Source organism: Oncorhynchus nerka, linkage group LG24, assembly GCF_034236695.1.
Source record: "Oncorhynchus nerka isolate Pitt River linkage group LG24, Oner_Uvic_2.0, whole genome shotgun sequence".
NCBI lineage: Eukaryota > Metazoa > Chordata > Actinopteri > Salmoniformes > Salmonidae > Oncorhynchus > Oncorhynchus nerka.
In genome coordinates, this window is record NC_088419.1 from 60,069,906 (window position 1) to 60,093,074 (window position 23,169).

Sequence of the window (23,169 nt, forward strand, 5' to 3'; positions counted from 1 at the left end):
TGGAGATTAGGAATGCCAACCCTGGCGATGGCTGTTTGTATAAGTTCAGAATGCTTACGGTATAGTCCGGCATGCAGAAACATACTTGATTTTGTTTTGTGAAATTCCTTGTTCTTGAGACGGAACAGCTGCTGTATCCTGTGGTGACAATATGCGCTTTTCCCACTCCTCCTCCATCTTCCCCTCTTTCATCTTCCTCTGCTCTCCCTCCAACCCCCTCTCTGTCAGTTAGTCTGTTTTTGCCTGACAGGATTTTGATGTAGTTTGATCTTCTCAGCATGACGTGCTGTGTAGTTTGGCATGTATCAGCTGCCATCTCACTCATCCCTGTTGCTGTTGAGAGATTTAAAAGGTGTGACTGGTTGGGGAATATTTCACCCCATTCAAATGGTTTATGTGAACTCCGATGTGAAGTTTGCTAAGTATTTTTGAAGGATATGTCAGCACATGCTTGAAAGAGACCCAATCCCTCTCTCGCTCTCTCTCTCGCTCTCTCTCTCTCTCTCTCTCGCTGTCTCTGTCTCTTCCCTCTTCCTCTCTCCTCTCCAGGCTGACAGCGTTTGTGTTGAAATCCTTTGCTCAGTCTCGTGGGTTCATCTTCATTGACCCAGAGGAGCTGCAAGCTGCCAAGGCCTGGCTCATCAACCACCAGAGAGAGGAGGGCTCCTTCCCCGCCATGGGACGCATCCTCAACAAAGACTTGCAGGTGTGTGTGTGTGTGTGTGTGCGCGTGCTTGGGTGCGTGCGTGCGTGCGTGCGTGCCTGCCTGCCTGCGTGTGTGCCTGCCTGCGTGCGTGTGCATGTTTTCATAAGCACTATTAACCAGTGTTATTCTCCATCTAAAGGGAGGAATCCATGGAAAAATCTCGTTGACAGCATACGTGGTTGCAGCCCTCCTGGAGACAGGAATAACTTCAGAGGTAAGAGGATCAGTGGGGGGACCATGACCTCTCCCATTAAACACCTTCACCTCCCAAACAGTATTATTTAGCACAGTATATCCTCAAGGGGCGAATCTTAACCTAACATGCATATGTTTGTGTAAATTGGACTTTCAATTAAACTTTCAGGCTCAGACCTAATACCAGACTTTTGTAAATGCAGCTCTCTCTCTCACCCAGAGAGTGCGTGCGTGTGTGCGTGCGCCGGTACATTCCCATCAGTTGGAAATGTGGATGTCCTGGCACAGAGCCCATTCATTTTTGTTATGCTCCAGTGGCTGTAATTTAATATCTAATCCCTGGCTGACTGCATCAAGAGATTTATGAGGAGGACATGCAGAGACAAGGATGCCTGTGAAAGGTAGTACACCCCAGCCACATTCCTGTCACCTCGCCATGCTCTTACCCTGGTGCTGAACCCTTGACCACGTGCTCACCGACCTGTTGAACTCTCTCCAGTGTGCATTAAGGCAACCCATAGGACACACTGGCAGTTGAACATTTGATCACCGTCATGGTCGCTCTAGTAAAAAGAGATCTTTGGCTATTGAAAGGTAGCAGTGTCCTTATTTTCGGCCAAGTGTGGAATGCTCTTTATCGGCCAAAGTCATTGTTTCAGAAGAATGTTGCTGTTTATGGTTACAGTGACCGAGTCCATGTAATGTTTATGCTTTGTCCTACATTGAGAGTGTTGCCAATACCAATGTTAAAACCCAGATTGTTATTGTGTCAGCTCTCTGTTCATTCAGGCACAGCTCTTCGCAAAGTATTCACAAGGTAGTTCTTCCCTCTAGTTCCCCTTCCATCCATTTCCCTCCTCCTTCACCAAACCCCCCTCCTCTTCCAGTCTTCCTATCCTTCCCTATCTATCCTGAAGGGCTCTCCAGAGAATCAGGCCTCTTTAACTGATACCAACTGAAAAGGGATACTTTACATCAAAGCAAAACTCCTTCTTCCTTCCAAATTCAGTTAATGAAAAGGTAACTGGGCATATTAAAGTGAGTGGCTGTTGAGGTCTCTCATTTGAGCACATCTGGAAAAGCTCCTGCCTTTAATTGCAAAGTCGATGTTTATTTGCCTTTTGATAAGCAGCACATCTGAGTTGGGGAGTTGGAACAGGACTGATCTTGAACACTCAGCAAAGATCAAATATGCCAGACTTAAGTGAAAGATGAATACGGAGGGATGGGGGGAGTTGTGGAGAGAGGTGTATCCATCACTCATACGAAGGTTTGGTCTCTGTGCACACATGTGCGACATGTGTTAGTGCACCTGTGTTTATGTCTATTTAAATAAATATGTGTACTCTTCCCCAGGAGGAGAAGACTGCTGTGGCCAAGGCAAAGGGTTTCCTGGAGAGTAACACATACACAGCTGATGACCCGTACACCACAGCCCTGTCTGCCTACGCCCTGGCCCTGTTACGAAGCCCCTACGCCACCCTCGCCCTTCGACGCCTCAACCACATGGCCATCACACAAGGTACTCAGCTGTTAGGAAGTTTGGTTGCCTACCAATTCATATGAAACACTAAGCTGACATGACTAACCCACTGTTCTCCCTCATACTGTTTCGTACACTTTCGTCTCTCTCCATGTCCTTCTTTCTCTTACTTCTCTCCTCTTTCAATCAGACGGCTTTACCCACTGGAGTCTGACTGGTAGCACGGTGACAGATGAGGCCACCTTCATGGGCTTTAGTGACGGTCTTTCTCAGTCAGGTAGACACATTGACTGTCCTCTATGATGGATGATTCTGATGTTCTCAGATCGGGACTTTTAGTGTTAGTGTGGCTGTCTAGTGTTTGTACGCTAATAGTCTCCTCCGTGTCCCAGTGGTGTCAGCGGAGGTGGAGATGACAGCATACGGTCTGCTGACCTACACCCTGCTGGGTGACGTGGCCTCCGCCCTGCCTGTGGTCAAGTGGCTCTCCCAGCAGAGGAACGCCCTCGGGGGCTTCTCCTCCACACAGGTACACCTCACAAACCCTGGAGAATCAGAGCCTCTCAGTCTCTTAGTCTAAAGTATTTCTCCCAGATGCATCTCTCCCATATGTATTGTGTTTTTTAAGTGGCCAAATGTGGTTTTATTTGCCAGGTTAGCCTGATAATCTCTTTTAAAAGAGAGAACTGTCCTACCAACGTCTATTTGAAACAACTGGTAATTGGTCATCTGGTGTCCAAAGTCTCCTTCTAATAACTGTCTGTCCATCCACTCTCCTAGGACACATGTGTAGCTCTTCAGGCGTTGTCTGAGTATGCCATCCTGTCGTACGTGGGAGGAGTTAACCTGACTATCTCTCTGGCCTCTACCAACCTGGACTTCCAGGAGAGCTTTGAACTGCACCGCGACAACCAAAAGATGCTGCAGAGCGCCTCGGTAAGGAGTAGTGCCACGTTGCCACTAGACTCTAATGTAAGGTCAGTTATGGTTTTTCCTTTAATAGTTAAGGTTAGGATTGGAGGAAGGTAATCTGATCCTAGATCTGTTTCTAAGGGCATCTTCTTTCTGAGGTAAACTCTCTTTCTCAGGTAGTGAAGAGACTCCTACTGGACTAAGATACACACTACACACAGTAACTCAAGTTACACAATTGTCTGTTTTCAATGATGAAAGGTACCTTAAATAACATCCACAAAGTCAATTCACTTGAAGATGACAATGAGACCATATCTAAGAGCAATGGAATATGTTTCCCAGTGAATGAACCAGTGAGTGTTTTCAGGCTGTTCGTCTACATTTCCTTCTCATTCCCAAGCACCTGCCAATCAGTCACACTGAGGGAGTAGCTCAGGTGAAGGCTTGAACTTTTGTTCCCTCTGCCGGGCATGTCATTCTCTGCTGTAATTAGCTCTGTCAGTTTAATTGGGGGTAATTTAGCTGTGCTGGTTAGTGGCCAGGCTATTTGACTGCTACTGCTTGGGTCTACAGCATTAATTCACTTGATAAGTGTCTCTCTCACCCCCCTTTCTCTCTCTCTCAACCCCATTTTTTTCTCCTCTCACTCTGTCTAGATCCCCAGTATTCCCACAGGGCTGTTTGTCAGTGCTAAAGGCGAGGGCTGCTGTCTAATGCAGGTATGTTACTACTGATCTCCTCTTCTTTCATTCTATCCTTCAGTCACACTGAGAATCCTCCAGAGGGGAAAAGCCAGTTCATTCCCATGACTCATTGCTCTAATGCCCAAATTCCTGACTGTAAATTGGAATGATCTGGTAAAACTTAGGCAATTGTTCAGCGGGGACTGTTCGTTCCTCAATAACACTGACCCCCTGGATAGGATGCTGTTTTTGCTGTACCTTGTCACTAAAAACAAAAAGCTCTTTGAGGCCAGGGTGCATAAACAACTTCTTGGGGGGCCAGTTTCTCCTCTCTTCTTCTCTCCTCTCCTCTGCTGGATGTTTAGACGAGTGGGTCAACCTTATCCCTCTTCACATGACAGGTGATCATTACGCTGGTCTCAAATGGGCTCTGTGATCCTCCAGATAACACTTAACAGTTTTTGGATCCTTTGAAAAGGGACATAAAGCGTATGTGTATCACTACTGTTGAAATGCTGCATTTATATATATATGTATATATCAATCAATCAAATGTATTTTATAAAGCAATTTGTCACCAAGTGCTATAGAAACCCAGCCTAAAACCAAAGAGCAATAAATACAGATGCAGAAGCACAGTGGCTAAGAAACTTCCTTTGGAGGAAGGAAGGTAATTTTAAAGGCAGGAACCTAAGGCAGGAACCTAAGAAGAACCCTAGATAGGAACCAGGCTCCGAGGGGTGGCCAGTCCTCTTCTGGCTGTGCCAGGTGGAGACTATAAGAGTACAAGGCCATTAAGGCCAGATCATTCTTCAAATGCTCATAGATGACCAGCAGGGTCAAATAATTATCACAGTGGTTATAGAGGGTGCAGCAGTTCAACACTTCAGGAGTAAATATCAGTTGGTTTTCATAGCCGAGCATACATTGCATTCAGAAAGTATTCAGACCCCTTGACTTTTTCCACATTTTGTTACGTTACAACCTTATTCTAAAATGGATTGTCTATTTTCCCCTCATCAATCTACACACAATACCCCATAATGCCGAAGCAAAACAGGTTTTTAGACATTTTTGCATATTTATAAAAAATGTAAAACTGAAATATCACATTTACAGGATTCAGACACTTTACTCAGTACTTTGTTGAAACACCTTTGGCAGCGATTATAGACTCCAGTCTTCTTAGGTATGATGCTACAAGCTTGGCACACCTGTATTTGGGTAGTTTCTCCCATTCTTCTCTGCAGATCCTCTAAAGCTCTGTCAGGGTGGATGGAGAGAGTCGCTGCACAGCTATTTTCAGGTCTCTCCAGAGATGTTAGATCAGGTTCAAGTCCAGGCTCTGGCTGGGCAGCTAAAGGACATTCAGAGACTTGTCCCGAAGCCACTCCTGCATTGTCTTGGTTGTGTGCTTTGGGTCGTTGTCCTGTTGAAAGGTGAACCTTCGCCCCATTCTGAGATCCTGAACACCCTGGAGCAGGTTTTCATCAAGGATCTCTCTGTACTTTGCTCCGTTCATCTTTCCCTAGATTCTGACTAGTCTCCCATTCCCTGCCACTGAATAACATCCCCACAGCATGATGCTGCCTCCACCATGCTTCACCATAAGGATGGTGGCAGGTTTCCTCCAGACATGACGCTTGGCATTCAGGCCAATGGTTTCATCAGACCAGAGAATCTTGTTTCTCATGGTCTGAGAGTCTTTAGGTGCCTTTTGGCAAACTCCAAGCGGGCTGTCATGTGCCTTTTACTGAGGAGTGGCTTCCGTCTACCATAAAAACCTGATTGGTAGAGTGCTGCAGAGATGGTTGTCCTTCTGGAAGGTTCTCCCTTCTGCAAAGAGGAACTCTGAAGCTCTGTCAGAGTGACCATCGAGTTCTTGGTCACCTCCCTGACCAAGGCCCTTCTCCCCTGATTGCTCAGTTTGGACGGGCAGCCAGCTCTAGTAACAGTCTTGGTGGTTGTAAACTTCTTCCATTTAAGAATGATGGAGGCCACTGTGTTCTTGTGGACCTTCAATGCTGCAGACATTGTTTGGTAACCTTCCCCAGATATGTTCCTTGACACAATCCTGTCTCTGAGCTCTACAGACAATTCATTCGACCTCATGGCTTAGTGTTTGCTCTGACATGCACTGTCAACTCTGGGACCTTATATAGACAGGTGTGTGCCATTCCAAGTCATATCCTATCAATTGAATTTACCACAGGTGGACTCCAATCAAGTTGTAGAAACATCTCAAGGATGATCAATGGAAACAGGATGCACCTGAGCTCAATTTCCAGTTTTATAGCAAAGGTTCTGTATACTTATATAAATTAGGTATTTCTGTTGTTTAAAAAAAATATAAATTAGTTTATTTTCGCTTTGTCATTATGAGGGTATTGTGTGCAGACTGAAAAAAATAATATTTAATCCATTTTAGAATACGGCTATAACATAACAAAATGTGGAAAGGGGAAGGGCTCTGAATACTTTCCAAAGGCACTGTATACACTGAGTGTACAAAACATTAGGAACACCTTCCTAATATTGCTTTGCACCCCTTTTGCCTTCAGAACAGACTCAATTTATCCGGAGTGGACTACAAGTTGTCGAAAGCATTCCACAGGGATGCTGACCCATGTTGACTCCAATGCATCCAACAGTTATGTTAAATGAACTGGATGTCCTTTGGGTGGTGGACCATTCCTGATACACACGGGAAACTGTTGAGCGTGAAAGGTGACATCAATAAGTGATCATAACGTTCACCTGGATTCAACTCATCAGTGTATGTCATGGAAATAGCAGGTGTTCTTAATGTTTTGTACACTCAGTGTATATAGGAACCATGGCTGAAGAAGGCCACTATTGCTGCCTATCTCTGCCCCCATCCACTCCTCCATACATCCCTCCATCTATTCACACACCTCCTAATTTCCTGCTTTCACACCTCCCTCCCTCAGCACATCCCTCTCTCCAGATTAGCATGATGAAAGAGAGGGAGCCTGTGTGTGTGTGTGTGTGTGTGCGTGCGTGCGTGCGTGCGTGCGTGCGTGCGTGCGTGCGCGCGTGCGTTACCTTCCATATTCAATGGGTTTTCTCTGCACACAAGTTTTCTCTGCACTATTATCTATTACACCCACAATCTGGAATACATTCTGTCTCTCCTCAGATTGATGTATCCTACAACGTGCCTGACCCCTTGGTCAAGCCAGCCTTCCAGCTCAAGGTGGACCTGAAAGAACCCAGGCAGGAGCGGCACCCGCCAGCACCACCCTCCCCCCGCCACCCTAGTCCTCGCTCCCGTTCCCGTGCCGACAACCGCTCAGAGCTGAGCCGCAAACGCCGGGCGGCCACCGATGATGAAGACCCCGCAGCTCACCAAGACAACCTGGACTACCGCATCACCCTGGAAGCCTGCGCCAGGTAGGGCAGAGACAGTCGGCTCAGTGCAGCAGCCTTTAGCCTAGCTAGCATTTAGGCTGGTAGTTGGCCTAGTTCTGCTAGCATTTAGCTTAGCGTCTAACTCTGTTTCTCTCTTCAGGTGGCTCCACTCAGGTTCTTCCAACATGGCTGTCTTGGAGGTCCCTCTGCTCTCAGGTTTCTGTTCCGATGTGGACAGCTTGGAGAGGGTAGGACATAAACATACAGACAGAAAGACAGACAAAGAAACTTCTTTTTTTTTCTTAAGTATAGCTGTAAACTCCATTACATCCCATTACTGACAATAAAAAAAACACTGTAGTCACTACTTTTTTTAAACTATAGTAAATACTACAGTATTTATTTGTATACACCCTGCCCATTCCCCTCCTCAATTTGTGCCACCTGTAAGTGAGAAACCTACATGCCAAGTATAGACCATATAGTATATTGTGTTCCCTGTGGTTATAGAAACTCCAGTCCTATCTACCTACAGGTTATGGAACATTTGCTCTTTTACTATTTCTCCAGTAGGTTTCCTCAAAGAGAAGCCCTCCACTTCTATGTCAAAGATAATCAAACCAAAACACTTTAGTAAATACTACAGTATACTACAGTCCGCACAAACACTACAGTAATTACTATACTATATTCTACTATTTTATTACAGTATTTATACTATAATAAACTGTAGATAATACAGTATACTAGAGGTCGACCGATTATGATTTTTCAATGCCGATACCGATTATTGGAGGACCAAAAAAAATCCGATACCGATTAATTGGACGATTTTTAAAATGTATTTCTAATAATGACAATTACAACAATACTGAATGAACACTTATTTTAACTTAATACAATACAATCAATAAAATCAATTTAGCCTCAAATAAATAATGAAACATGTTCAATTTGGTTTAAATAATGCAAAAACAAAGTGTTGAAGAAGAAAGTAAAAGTGCAATATGTGCCATGTAAGAAAGCTAACGTTTAAGTTCCTTGCTCAGAACATGAGAACATATGAAAGCTGGTGGTTCCTTTTAACATGAGTCTTCAATATTCCCAGGTAAGAAGTTTTAGGTTGTAGTTATTATAGGAATTATAGGACTATTTCTCTCTATACCATTTGTATTTCATATACCTTTGACTATTGGATGTTCTTATAGGCACTTTAGTATTGCCAGTGTAACAGTATAGCTTCCGTCCCTGTCCTCGCACCTCCCTGGGCTCGAACCAGGAACACATCGACAACAGCCACCCTCAAAGCAGCGTTACCCATGCAGAGCAAGGGAAAAAAGTTCTCAAAGTCTCAGAGCGAGTGACGTTTGAAACACTATTAGTGCACACCCCGCTAATTAGCTAGCCATTTCACATCGGTTACACCAGCCTCATCTCAGGAGTTGATAGGCTTGAAGTCATAAACAGTTCAATGCTTGACGCACAACGAAGAGCTGCTGGCAAAACGCACGAAAGTGAATGAAGTGAATGAATGCTTACGAGCCTGCTGCTGCCTACCACCGCTCAGTCAGACTGCTCTATCAAATCATAGACTTAGTTATAACATAATAACACACAGAAATACGAGCCTTAGGTCATTAATATGGTCGAATCCGGAAACTATCATCTCGAAAACAAGACGTTTAATCTTTCAGTGAGGTTATCTAAGGGGTGGCATCCATTAGTCTAAATATTCCTGTTGCATTGCACAACCTTCAATGTTATGTCATAATTACGTACAATTCTGGCAAATTAGGCGGCCCAAACTGTTGCATATACCCCGACACTGCGTGCAATGAACGCAAGAGAAGTGACACAATTTCACCTGGTTAATATTGCCTGCTAACCTGGATTTCTTTTAGCTAAATATGCAGGTTTAAAAATATATACTTCTGTGTCTTGATTTTAAGAAAGGCATTGATGTTCATGGTTAGGGACACATTGGAGCAACAATACGCACCGCATCGTTTATATGCAACGCAGGACACGCTAGATAAACTAGTAATATCATGTGTAGTTAACTAGTGATTATGATTGATTGATTGATTGTTTTTTATAAGATAAGTTTAATGCTAGCTAGCAACTTAACTTGGCTTACTGCATTCGCGTAACAGGCAGTCTCCTCGTGGAGTGCAATGAGAGGCAGGTGGTTACAGCGTTGGACTAGTTAACTGTAAGGTTGCAAGATTGAATCCCCCGAGCTGACAAGGTGAAAATCAGTTGTTCTGCCACTGAACTAGACATTTAACCCACCATTCCTAGGCCGTCATTGAAAATAAGAATGTGTTCTTAACTGAATTGCCTAGTTAAATAAAGATTAAATAAAGGTGTGTAAAAATAATAAATAAATAATCGGCCAAATCGATGTCCAAAAATACCGATTTCCGATTGTTATGAAAACTTGAAATCGGCCCTAATTATTCAGCCATTCCGATTAATCGGTCGACCTCTACAGTATACTGCAGTAAATACTACTATATACTACAGTAAAATATCCAAAAACACTAAAGTGAATACTATAGTATTCCTACCATAGTATACACTTTAGTATTTTTTCATGCGAGCGTGCTGGAACTCTTGGCAGACATAGCCAAAACTGGGTCGACTGGATCTACGTGTGTGTGTTTATGAAGCAGTGGGGTAATCACTATTGAGAGAGTATTTTTACTGCAGTGTTTAAGGACTGTAGTGTTGTCTGGATGAGGGCCAACTCTGGCCCAGAGACACATTACTGTGTCTCTGGGGCTCCACAGGGAGCCAGGGCAGGGGGCACCTACCCTCTCTTGGCCTAAAACCTAGCCGCCAGGGCAGGGGGTTGCCACTGTTTATTACCCCCCTCTGAGAGCTAGGGGAGCGGGACCCATGGCAGCCATCTTAGGGAGGGTTAGTTGAGGTCACCTCCCCAGTCACTCATCAAATGCTTATCTCCCCCATTACTGCAGAGTTATGGGCCACAGACTCCAGCTTTATAAAGACCTACCTACCTGGGATAACACACACACACACGCACGCACACACACACACACACACACGCACGCACGCACACGCGCACACACACACGCGCACACACACACGCACGCACGCACGCACACACACACACACACACACCATCACACACACACACACACACACACACACACACACACACACACACACACACACACACACACACACACACACACACACACACACACACACACACACACACACACACACTAGCTCCCTGAGACTTGAGGGAGTCAGTGCTGACCTGTGTTGTTTAGTGGCTAACAAGCTAGGTTTACAGAGCCACCCCTGCTAGCCTCCCTGCCTTACGACTGCCTGACTGCCTTGACCAGCAGCATTCCTCACTTTACGAGATGGAGCCTCGCTTATGCAGTCATGTGTTGTTGTTTTCATCAATGTTACTTGGAATGATTACACAACACACTTTGGCTTATGTCTCTATGGCTATTTTTTATCAGTATAATGGGGCTGAGCTGAATGGAACAAAATGCCTCACATTAACTATGCTACCTATTTTATTTTACTTTAAGTGCTAAGAGAAGGTGAATGGAATACATTTCAAGTTGTTACTATAATTATAGTTCTTGTCAAACAACACAGCCAACACACAGCCTACTCACACACACACAGACACACACATACTCTATTACTCTCTACCGAACTCTGTGTGTGTGTGTGTGTGTGTGTGTGTGTGTGTGTGTGTGTGTGTGTGTGTGTGTGTGTGTCCCAGTGGCGCCAGCTCAGGCTGAGCACCTCATAAACTTCATCTGTCCATAGGACTGCCACCTTCTAGAGAGCCCTGTGGGAGGAATTAACACCCGTGCCCCCATGCTCCCCCGAACACCCAACCCCTTACGCTGTATCAGCAACTCCCTCATAGACACTGATACTGTTATTGGAAGCTGTCTCTGGCTCCCTCTCTTCAGCTTGTAAACAGACTTGACCTACCTACTGTACAACTAGGCTGAAATTAAGTCACCAGAATACTTACTGACCAGTGAGACAACAAAAAAGCTTTGTATTTAACCCTTTAAACTAAAAGGCTTTGACAGTGGTTCTGTACTGTATAATAGTGTTTGTTGAAAGGGATGTTATTGAATGTTTGGTTAATTGTAGATTAGAATATGTACTGACCCCCATCCTCTCCCCTTTTCTCATCAAACAGCTGCTAATGGACAAGAGGGTTGGTCTGAAGAGGTACGAAGTGGACGGAAGGAAGGTCCTCTTCTACTTTGATGAGGTACCAGTGTATCACCATTGTGATCTGTTTATAGCTGTGGTGTACTTTTCTGTTTGATCAATTCTAACTGGTTAACATTTGACCTGTCTCTGTGTTTTCCCACCACACAGATCTCCAGTCAGTGTATGACGTGTGTGGCCTTCCAGGCTGTCAGGCAGTACATAGTGGGCAAGACAGCGCCTGTTCCAGTCAAGGTGTACGACTACTACGAACCAGGTGTGCCTCTAATGTTATGAATATGCTCACTTTGCGAGCAGGGAAACCCTCCTCTATCTTCACAATGATTTAGTATGATTTACCGACAGCCTTCTCTCGGAGGAAATTGGAATTCAATAGTATGTGGTTTAAAATATAGAGACAGTGTTGTTTTGTGGAGAGAGAGGTGCATCCACCACTCATACAAATCTTTGTGTGTGTTTCTGTCTCTCTCTCTCTCTCTCTCTCTCTCTCTCTCTCTCTCTCTCTCTCTTCTCTCACAGCGTTTGAGGCCACCCGCTTTTACAACGTGAGCGAGAGCAGTCCACTGGCCCGCGAGCTGTGTGATGGCACCACGTGCAACGAGGTGGAGAGCTCAACCAACCAGTGGATAGGTAAGAGCTACACCACCGAGTTACAAAACTCTACTGTATTTCCATTAATGGAACTACGCCATTATACTTGTGTTAGTGCCCATTAAGCTTAGCTAAGAGAGAGAGAGTGAAAGTGTGACATGTTTCATGGGGCTCCTCTGTAAACCTCCCTGTCCCTATGCTTTCTAAGAGCGTGTGTGTCGTGCCTAAATTGTTATTGGCACGGGCCAATATTGGAAAGAGAAGAAACAGAAAAACAGGCCCACACAGGAATGCCCACTGGCCCTGGTTGTCATCGTGCCGAGCCGAGTGTTTTCGTTTCAACGAGACACAACCACACACACACACACACACACACACTCATTAGCGAGGACCGATGTTGCTACAACAAATGGCGAAGTTTGCCGTGGTGATGAGTGGATGACCCTGTGTGTGTTGGCACTGTGTTTTGCCGGCCTGGCTGAGAGAGTGGCAAAGAGAGAGAGGCTGAGGGGCTGGGACCCCGTGCAGCTGGAAACAAAACCATGCTCGGGCCCTGGGGAACACACACATCCTCTCACACTCTCTCTCTCTCTCTCTCTCTCTCTCTCTCTCTCTCTCTCAACTTTCCCTCCTATGAAATATGTATTCTCTATTTCCTACCCTTTACCTGGGCACTGGATAATCATAGAAAATAAGGTCTGTGGTAAACGCAGGCTTAAGAAATCATATACATTTTGGTCTATGATAATCTGCATCAGCTAGCGTCACTTTTTGTGAATTTTGAAGCATTTATGTAATCAAAAAAAGCACATAAAGCACTAGTATTTACCTCAGACCTTATTTTGGGCGTTTATCCCAAAACCCTATTCTTTCCCCATTCATGTTCCCCATAGGAATGGCTGAACGAACCAGAGGTAACTCATTTCCGTTTTTTAGGGCGACAAGCTGATGAGCTCTATTATGATGATTAAATGTAACAACTAAAATCACACAATGTTGATAAACATTGTTAGAAAAATGCAAAAGATCCTGTCCTCTGTGTTTCCTCTGACCCAGGCTTTGTCCAGGGAAACCAATGTAACAAGGTGTTTGGCTGTCTGGAGGAGAAGTTTGAGCGTTGCACCTGCTACAGGGACTGTGGCTATGACGGGGAGCCGGTGTGTGGCTCAGACGGACATCTCTACCAGAACCAGTGTCAGATGGAGGTCTTCGCCTGCCGCAACGGGACCCGCATAGAACAAGTGCCCATGTCCCAGTGTCCTCAGAGTAAGACTACTCTACCAGGGATGGGCTCAATTCCATTTGAAATTAAGCTAATTAGTTGAAAAATCCTTAATTACAGTAATGGCCAATTAATCAATTCATGACTTTGATGTGAATTCATCCTCTGAATGGATTTAATTCAAAGCTGCTACAGCTGTGCCCCCACACCCACTGACTGCTCCTAACATTGCCAGGCTCTGAACCCCTCCCAGTGTCTCTGCCAGCCAGGCTCACATGTGGCTCGAATTTATCGGTCAGCTGCCACACATTGAAGAGCTAAAACATGATCTATTTCATAGTCAAACATTACATCCACCTAAAATATGTCTCCAAAATGTTTTGATTATTAGAAACACCCTTTGAGGATGTGCTGGAAGAGGGTGCAGGGCAGCCCAACATGCACATAATCTATCACACACACACACACAAATGTAGGAGAAGAAAGGGTGGGCTGGTGTGTGTGTGGCTGTGGTAACAGCTGTTCAGGTGCAGGATGGATGAAGTTTGTGAGGAGAGCTTCCCAGCGCTGCTATATTACAGGGCACCCCAAATGACAGAGTGCTTTTGTCCAGGCCTTTGAAAACCCTGTCACATTCCTTTCCGACGCACAGACCAACAACAAAGGAGCCTTCTTGTTGTGGAGCGGATTGGGAAAAGACACAGACAAAACCTGTGTGGGAACACTCGGCTGCCTGTGCCAAATGTTTCATACAGTAGATTATCAGAAGGAACGGATACGTGTTTAGACCTTCCTATTGTCGCTTGTTTGTGTATGGGTGATTTAGAGATATTCACCCACGTTGGAAATACGGGAAAAGATATCACACTTGTACTGTAACCGTACCGTTTAATATGTGGTCCGTGTAACATTGGCTTGTTGTCATTGTGTTGTGTCTTTGTTCACACAGCGGAATCCACCACGGAGGACAGAGAGACTGCAACAGGCGAGGAACCAGGGCAAGCTCCTGTGCCTGTACACAAAGGTAAATACAGTGCCAGGCAAAGCACTCACACACACTCATACAGACACACACGCACGCACACACACACCACTCTCTCTTTTCCTCTCTCTACACCTCCCCCACCCCTGTCTCTCATTGAACGCCAGCGGTTCCCAGCTGCAGGAGGGAGTGTGTGTGATAATTGAGGAGTGTGAAGAGTGTGTGTTGTGAGTGCCAGCCAAAGGCAGGGGCTGGAGAGTTCAGGCGTATCACCTCTGAGTGAAGCCTGCGTTGACATGTGCAGGCGTGTTAGGCGGCTCATACTGTAGGGAACCCTGCTCTGCTCTGTTCCCACTCTCGAGACACTGTATACACACCTGCCAGAGGAAGACCAGACCTCTCCTGTGCCCACTGTAAATGTATATCTGCATGTTTCCATTGATCTGTATTGTATGAGGGATTGGAGCTTACTCCAGCTCAGACTACACACATACAACCCCTCTGAGAACATTCACATACAGACTGCCTACAATAGTTTGCTCTATCCTACACCCACTGTAAAGTATATGTCCACCAACATGCATCTGCTTCTTCTGGTTTATAACGAGTTTGATCATTTTTATAAGTAAAAATAAGTCTAAGGAGTTTGATCATTGTTGTAGAAGAGCTAGAGGTGTAGATGAGAGCCCCTGCCCTTCCTTCCCTCCTGTCCTCCAGGTCTGATCACTCTGTCTGCCTGCAGTGTGCTGGGGGCTGTTGGGACTTGCCCCAGTCTGCAGGAAAGGTGAGGAGAGGGGGAAGTAGAGCACTGACTCTACAGGCTACTCTCACATTCAGATAAACAGGAGTATAGGTTTCACTTAGGTGGATCGTTTTTCTTAAAGGTGATATTTGTTGCTCCTCCACAGGGTTCACTTAGATGTCATGCTGAAATAACTTGTTACAGAACTCCTGGTCAGATATATCATTCTTTATGTTGGTGTGTAGCAGAGATCATGGGTGTGATATAGAGTAGGCTCAAGTCCGTGTGTGTGTGCGTGCGTGTGTGTTTGATGTGGCATATGCCTGTGCTGACTTGTTCCCAGCCTGCAGCTCACAGTAGCTGTAATGGAGTTCCACAAAGGTCAAAGGTCTCCTCAGTTCAAAGACTGATGCTTCACATTGGAAGACACCTCACCACAGGAATGCCATTAAAACTCTAGCGGTACACACGTACAGAAAACATGTATCAAACCAGATTATTACACTCAATGAACATTGTGCAAACTGTAATTCTGAGCTATTATATGTTGTTGACCTGAGCTACACTGCGCGTTAGGTTAGGTCGATTGTGATGGATGTGATTTTGTGTGCCAAGAATCTGACAGCATTCTCAACAGATTTAGTGAAAACATTGAGACTTTGGAGTCAGTTCCTCCCTTAGTGGTGAAACAGCATCAGAGCTGAGTTCACAAATAATTCAACAAAACACTATGTTTAAGAGACTGGTTAAAATAAATGGAATGTAGTGTGTGTAGTCATCTGAAATATATGATTTCCAAAAGGAGCAGTGTGCATGCAGTGCTTTACATGAGGCTGAACTTTTAAAGGACATAGTGACCCCTACTGGCCACTTTGTACAACGAACTCATTTTTGGTAGATTCTCTGTGCAAACATACTGCAATTCTCCTTAACGTTTTAGCCAAAACTAGTGTTCTCTCAAAAACAATGTGTGTGAACAATTGTCTCATATCTTTATTATTTCTATTTTTTTCAACATCCCTCCTCCCCTCTCTCTGTCCCTCTCTCCTCCCCTCTCTCTGTCCCTCTCTCTTATGCTGTAGGTGAGGAAGAGCAGGGTTCCATGGCTGAGGTGTCCTACTACTCCTATGAGTATGACCCAGACTCAGAACCCTTCGCTGCGGAGGGGGAGGACCACTTTGAGCTGGCGGAAGGGGAGCAGGGGGGAGAGCAGGACAGTCCATCAGATAGCCAGCTACCCACACTGGACACAAAGGACACCCATGAGCGATGGTATGGCCCTCTGACCTCTCCGTCTGTTTGCACAACAACACTGAGTTGGAACTGTTAACACGGTGGTAATGTGGATAGGACTTGAAATGAACTCAACTGTGACTTTGTACCTTCAAACCTGTTTCAGTCTATTTCCTCTGTAATAACAAAGTGTATTCAGATACCTCTACGTCAAATCAAATGTTATTGGTCACATACACATGGTTAGCAGATGTTAATGCGAGTGTTGCGAAATTCTTGTGCTTCTAGTTCTGACAGTGCAATAATATCTAACAAGTAATCTAACAATTCCACAACAACTACCTTTGGGGTGGCAGGTAGCCTAGTGGTTAGATCGTTGGGCCAGTAACCGAAAGGTTGCTGGATGGAATCCCCGAGCTGACAAGGTAAAAATCTGTCGTTCTGCCCCTGAACAAGGCAGTTAACCCACTGTTCGTAACTTAACTGACTTGCCTAGTTAAATAAAAGGTTAAATAAAAAATATTTAAAAATATCTTATACACACAATGTAAAGGGATGGAATAAAAATATGTACATGTAAATATATGGATGAGCGATGGCCGACCGGCATAGGCAAGATGCAATAGATGGTATCAGTGGCAGTCAGTGCCTTTTAAGATGAGTGATTACGATTGGCCTTATTTCTATTGCCGCATATTGGATGACTGTCATTCATATTCCATTCACCCAGTTGAATGAAACAGCGATAGGTTTAGGCTACTACGTGATACTCACATTTTCCCTTTAACCATCATGAGGTTGCTACAACCAAGCTTATGAATGAATGTTTACAATGTAGGTGCACACAGGTCTATAGAAACATTTGAGGTGACAGACAGTGACACATAGACAGACAGTGACACATTCAATGCTGCCTTGCACACTCTTGCCTGCATCTAGCTGATCTGGGGTGTAATCATTAAGTTGTAAACAAGTTTTTCATTGGACAAATTCAGGTATGTTAATCCCTGTTCTGTTTTCTTACGTTTAAGAAAAGTTTTTCAACGGAATACACCCATGATCATGCGTAAACACAGTTCACTTTCATAGCAGCCATGGTATATTCCTTCTAGCATCTTCCTCTCACCTTTTCACTCCACTTGTGGACTTCAATGCACAACATATCAGATGTATGTGGCCAGACAAAAAAACCTATTCAAGCATATCATAACCGCTACACACAACCTACATCATTGTCACCATATTAGCTAAAGTAAAGTCATAGTACATAGCTAATAGAACTAACATAGCTAATAGAACTATCGTGTTAGTAAACCCGCTACAATCATGCAGTAACGTTACAGTGTACAGTCAGTAAGCAGTTGAGCACTTACATTGGCGGGCCCCGGAGGCAATAAATTAGTAAAACCAAAAGCTTACCTTGACTTGGAAGAGTTCCAGTGTTGTGTTGGATAGTCATAGCTAACATGGCATCCCTCTGTTTGAGCAGGCTGTTTGAGTAGGCTGCATTTGCTAGCTAAGTAAGTTCAACTGAAAGTGATGTATTTTTAATTATCCCTCTCTCTCTTGCTTTTCCTTCATTTTGGAAGAAATTAATTTGTTCAAAACTGTTAAAGTATTGTCTTTTTCTCTTTTTAACCTGTTGCGACGAGCAATCCCGTATTCGGGAGCGTAATTATAGCCTCAAGCTCATTACCATAACGCAACGTTAACTATTCATGAAAATCGCAAATGAAATGAAATAAATATATTGGCTCACAAGCTTAGCCTTTTGTTAACAACACTGTCATCTCAGATTTTCAAAAATGCTTTTCAACCATAGCTACACAAGCATTTGTGTAAGAGTATTGATAGCTAGCATAGCATTAAGCCTAGCATTCAGCAGGCAACATTTTCACAAAAACAAGAAAAGCATTCAAATAAAATCATTTACCTTTGAAGAACTTCGGATGTTTTCAATGAGGAGACTCTCAGTTAGATAGCAAATGTTCAGTTTTTCCCAAAATATTATTTGTGTAGGAGAAATGGCTCCGTTTTGTTCATCATGTTTGGCTGAGAAAAACCCCCGAAAATTAAGTCATTACAACGCAAACTTTTTTCCAAATTAACTCCATAATATCGACAGAAACATGGCAAACGTTGTTTAGAATCAATCCTCAAGGTGTTTTTCACATATCTATTCGATGATAAGTCACTCGTGGCAGTTTGGTTTCTCCTCTGTTCAAAATGGAAATATGCACGCACCTGGAGATTACGCAATACTTTCGACGGAGGACACCGAGCGGACACCTGGTAAATGTAGTCTCTTATGGTCAATTTTCCAATGATATGCCTACAAATACGTCACAATGCTGCAAACACCTTGGGGAAATGACAGAAAGTGTAGGCTCTCTCCTTGCGCATTCACAGCCATATAAGGATACATTGGAACACAGCGCCTCAAAAATCTGGCTCACTTCCTGTATGAAATTTCATCTTGGTTTCGCCTGTAGCATTAGTTCTGTGGCACTCACAGACAATATCTTTGCAGTTTTGGAAACGTCAGAGTGTTTTCTTTCCAAAGCTGTCAATTATATGCATAGTCGAGCATATTTTTGTGACAAAATATCTTGATTAAAACGGGAATGTTTTTCATCCAAAAATGAAATACTGCCCCCAGAGGTTCAAGAGGTTAAGTCAACTACTCACCACATTTTAGGCACTGCAGTGCTAGCTAGCTGTAGCTTATGCTTTCAGTACTAGATTCAATCTTTGATACTTTGATTGGGTGGACAACATGTCAGTTCATGCTGCAAGAGCTCTGATATGTTGGAGGACGTCCTCCAGAAGTTGTCATAATTATTGTGTAAGTCTATGGAAGGGGGTGAGAACCATGAGCCTCCTAGGTTTTGTTTTGAAGTCAATTTACCCACAGGAGAACGGAAGCTAGCTGTCCTCCGGGTACACAAAGGTGCTACCCTACAGAGTGCTGTAGTGGCTACTGTAGACCTTCATTGCAAAACATTGTATTTTAATAAATTATTTGGTGACGTGAATATGTTTAGTATAATTGTATCTAAAAAGGATAACTTTTTAAATGTTTATGAAATTCACTTAGGAGGATGGTCCTCCCTTTCCTCCTCTGAGGAGCCTCCACTGCTCTACATCAAAGATAGCATATCTATACCTTTGTATCAAATTGCAATGAACATCGTCAGAGATCTTATTCAGTGTACTGTTCTCCTCTCCTCCACAGAAACTTCCCCTGACTGCATCACCAGCCAGATCTCCAAATTGTACATTGTTTGTTAATATGTTAGAGTGGGTGGAGAGAGAAGGAAACGTGGGGACTGCCCATCCTGAAAGGAAGAGATGGTGGGATGTGTGTGTGTGCGCGCATATGAATGACTAAAGGACTACGTGTGTGCGTGTGTGTGCGTGTGTGTGTGTGTTACTATGCTAGTCCCCCTCCAGCCCTCTGTATTTCTCTCTTTTATATCTCCAGTCTCTTATTCAACAGTAGACACCATAGCGTCTTTGATATTCACTGTAGTGCCTTTACATTGTTTTTCTGTAACCTCTAGATGGAGGTGTAATTACACCTGAGTTAAAACAAATGTTTTTTGTTGTTTTTTCTATCTGTGGTATTTATTTGTAGCTAGTGCTTTTTTGGTTTATTTGTTCCAATGCCTCCCCCTGTTGCCTTTTTGTCCTGTCACCTACACCAATGTCTTCATTTAATTCATAAAAAAATATGTCAAGATGTCATGGACCTATTTTATTAATTCTGAGGAAGCCTTAGGTCGAACACTGAGGTGTACAGTGGATATCTTTATGTACTTATTTGGTGTGTTAACCTACTACGGAATTTCTGCAGCCTTAAACTGGAGGATTAAGATAAGCTCAATTCTTCTAAACATTTTTACCAAGCTACCAATATCTCCACATAATAAGTCCTATTTGGGTATAGCTGTCACCTTACTGTTGAACAGACAGGGATTTGATTGTACAGTACATAAGCTATTTTGTTTTGTTAAATTTTGATTATTGATATCCTAAAACAAGAATAAAGGTTTGGAACTATGGTACATTTACCACATTTAAACCAATGTAACCCCACATCCATTTTCAATACAGCTGCTTTTGAAAAACAAGAGAATAAACTTTGTATACAATCCATGTCTCTGTTTGCAGTTAACTTTACATGCTACTGTAAGTCTCTCCTCAGGTAGCAGTAATTTTATTCCCTATATGTATAGGCATATATGTTACATAGGAAACGAGGAGCAGACCTGGTGGTTAAGGAGTTGTGTTGGTCTGAGGAGAATTTCCTGTCATCCTGTCAGCAGTTAGCTGTGTTATTATGAAGCGCTGCGGCCTTTCAGAATACCCTCTGCTTTGAAGGCTGTGACTCTGTGACCCCTGGAATGGCTGTGTGCAGCTGGACCAACCCGTTTGTTTGCCCCTGTTAACAACACATTCAGGTTACCTAAACAGCAGCCAGGAGAGAGTTGGAGCCTGTTAATGTTTAATGCTGGTTAAGGCACTTGTTTATGTTCTCGTTTATAATATAGCTTCTGGCAACTATAGTGTGTGCTTCTGCTGCTGTTTATAATGAATACCTGGTCAAAACGGCACATGGATATGCCTTTTCAATGTAGAGGTTATTGAATGGGTCATGAGCCCACTGTATGATCGAACTACAGGAATGGTGGTGGAAAACTGTCAGATCACACATTACACATGTTATAATATGCATTGTCTTTCTCACTTTCAGTGTATCATATACTGTGCTATGTCAAGAAGGATAATATTTGTTCACTCCACTGCTTTGCAGGTCTCGAAGGGATACTGTTGTGATATAAAGTGTGAATGGTATATCTACATTACAAGTGGGAGGTCTGCTGTATGAATGGGGAAGGTACAGTAGGGAAACTCACTTCGCTGACCAAGCAATGCTGGAGCCCTGGTTTCTGAGTCTGAATATCATGGAACATCTCCCTGGCAACTGCATGCATGGTTGAAGTGTAATATTCTGCCTCCACGCTGCGATGAACAGCGAGAGTGAAATAGTAAGGAGGGAGAGGGGGATCTTGGTTTCATGGATTGCTCTGTGGTGATAGTGTTACATGACAGTGAATTCGAGTGATGACATTGTTTCTAAGCACCTGGACTGGCTGGACTGCCTTTTAACTGGCTGAGATGATGGACTAGTTGGAGTGAGATCAAACATTTGTTCATTTTAAAGGTCCTTCTAAACAAGATGCTCTATTTTTTATGGGCTTTATGGGCCTTTGATGTAGGGCTGGGCGATATATCATCTTTTAAGGTATAGATTTTACTATACTGCCTATAAAGGTCATTTAATACAGTGCTAAATAAATAAAACGTTCTACAAATTGGACTACTTCCCTGTCAGTTTTGTCCTAGTTTGTTTGAGTATAATCAGAATGGAGAAAGCCCACAAAAAAAACTCAGAATTCATTTGTTGCCATACTCGGGTCATGCACTACTCATAAAACATATTAAGAACTTTTATGATTTAGAGACATAAAATACCGCCATACTGTAAAAAACAAGAAAAATATTGTGATATATTTTGGCCATATCGCCCAGTCCTATTTGATGGTAATGGATCTTATTTTTGAGTGATTAACTGCACAGACTGTTTTAAGGTATGCATTTCTGAATAGGCGAGCTCCATACTCTATTCAACTGTATTTAACTCGGGAGACTTGGGAGATGCTGAGTGGAGAGCTGACATCCATCTGACACAGAAGATCACCTCACTAAGAAGAGAGGAAGACCTGCTGGCTAGCTCTAGAGCCTGTTTGTGTCCACATCTACAGTAGTATGCTCCCTATACCTGTGTTTTTGTGCATACTGTATTGTCAAATGCCATCTTATTGATTGAATAGAGCAGTTTATGTAATGATTTGTAGGATTTTTTTTGTAGGACTTCTTGTAGGACCGTAAATCTCTTTGACCATTGTGGGGAGGTGAAAAACCGCCACATCATTGCCGGCAGAGAAAGATGAGCTTCCTGAATGGAAGAAACGGTACTGTACTTATTCAATACAGATCACTCGTGTATTCTGAGATGAGTTAATATAACATGTAAATGTTACATGTTTAGCTAGTTAGTAATTTAATGTATTTCATCATGTCTGAGAGGGAACATTGACTAGAGGAGTTGATCATTTCTCAGAGCTTGGACTAGCCAGAACTCGCTTTATTCATTGTTAAAGTTCTCAGTAGCTCTGCTGTGTACGTGTATGAATAAAGACTTCAGCATTTTGACATCCCTCTGTGACTTCTAGGAAGATTTTAACCAACTTAATCCCAAGATTTCTCAAAATGTTCACCATCATTTTAAAGCCCTAGTTATATTACTGCTTTGAGTCATTTCAAAATAATATTTATTTCATATGATTAGTGATTCACATATGTCTGTCCCTCATTTTAAGGTCAACCCTGTTATGTGAACTTAACTGTTGGTTTAATATGGTGAAAAATGTAACATCTAATAGTCAAATCAAAGTGTAAAAGCAAGTGAGTTGGTTTTGGCATTTTCTGGTTGAAAGCAAAGTGGGTCGAGCATAACACATCAACCCACAGGCTAGAAATCTTTTAACAATTTAAAAAAAATGTGAAGCTTCCATTCCCCGTCACAAGGAGAATTAGGACTGATTTAAGTATGAAATCGTCAACCCTTTTACTTTATTTGGCACTTACTATAGTCATTAGGTTTTTATTTAATAACCTCTAGATTGGAAACTTGTTTTTTATAAAGTTGAACATGCTCTTTATGACAGAATGTT

The 23,169-nt window shown here is 43.3% G+C and overlaps 1 protein-coding gene and 1 non-coding gene across 2 annotated transcripts in view; both read left to right on the forward strand.

Moving 5' to 3' along the window:
* The window catches only part of LOC115108325 (C3 and PZP-like alpha-2-macroglobulin domain-containing protein 8), a 51,399-nt gene extending 30,876 nt beyond the window's left edge, over nucleotides 1-20,523 (forward strand). The window contains exons 28-43 of the mRNA XM_029632519.2: nucleotides 550-706; nucleotides 846-920; nucleotides 2,258-2,423; nucleotides 2,575-2,661; nucleotides 2,777-2,913; nucleotides 3,165-3,320; nucleotides 3,956-4,018; nucleotides 7,143-7,396; nucleotides 7,515-7,602; nucleotides 11,565-11,639; nucleotides 11,750-11,855; nucleotides 12,119-12,229; nucleotides 13,247-13,456; nucleotides 14,362-14,436; nucleotides 16,219-16,408; nucleotides 19,605-20,523. Coding sequence (XP_029488379.2) covers nucleotides 550-706; nucleotides 846-920; nucleotides 2,258-2,423; nucleotides 2,575-2,661; nucleotides 2,777-2,913; nucleotides 3,165-3,320; nucleotides 3,956-4,018; nucleotides 7,143-7,396; nucleotides 7,515-7,602; nucleotides 11,565-11,639; nucleotides 11,750-11,855; nucleotides 12,119-12,229; nucleotides 13,247-13,456; nucleotides 14,362-14,436; nucleotides 16,219-16,408; nucleotide 19,605 — 1,951 coding nt within the window. The 3' untranslated portion in view covers nucleotides 19,606-20,523. The remainder of the gene's footprint in view (nucleotides 1-549; nucleotides 707-845; nucleotides 921-2,257; nucleotides 2,424-2,574; nucleotides 2,662-2,776; nucleotides 2,914-3,164; nucleotides 3,321-3,955; nucleotides 4,019-7,142; nucleotides 7,397-7,514; nucleotides 7,603-11,564; nucleotides 11,640-11,749; nucleotides 11,856-12,118; nucleotides 12,230-13,246; nucleotides 13,457-14,361; nucleotides 14,437-16,218; nucleotides 16,409-19,604) is intronic.
* LOC115108795 (U7 small nuclear RNA) lies at nucleotides 7,896-7,949 on the forward strand. Its single transcript, XR_003860387.1, has one exon. It is a non-coding gene; the product is annotated as a U7 small nuclear RNA (small nuclear RNA).
* Nucleotides 20,524-23,169: the final 2,646 nt, after the last annotated feature.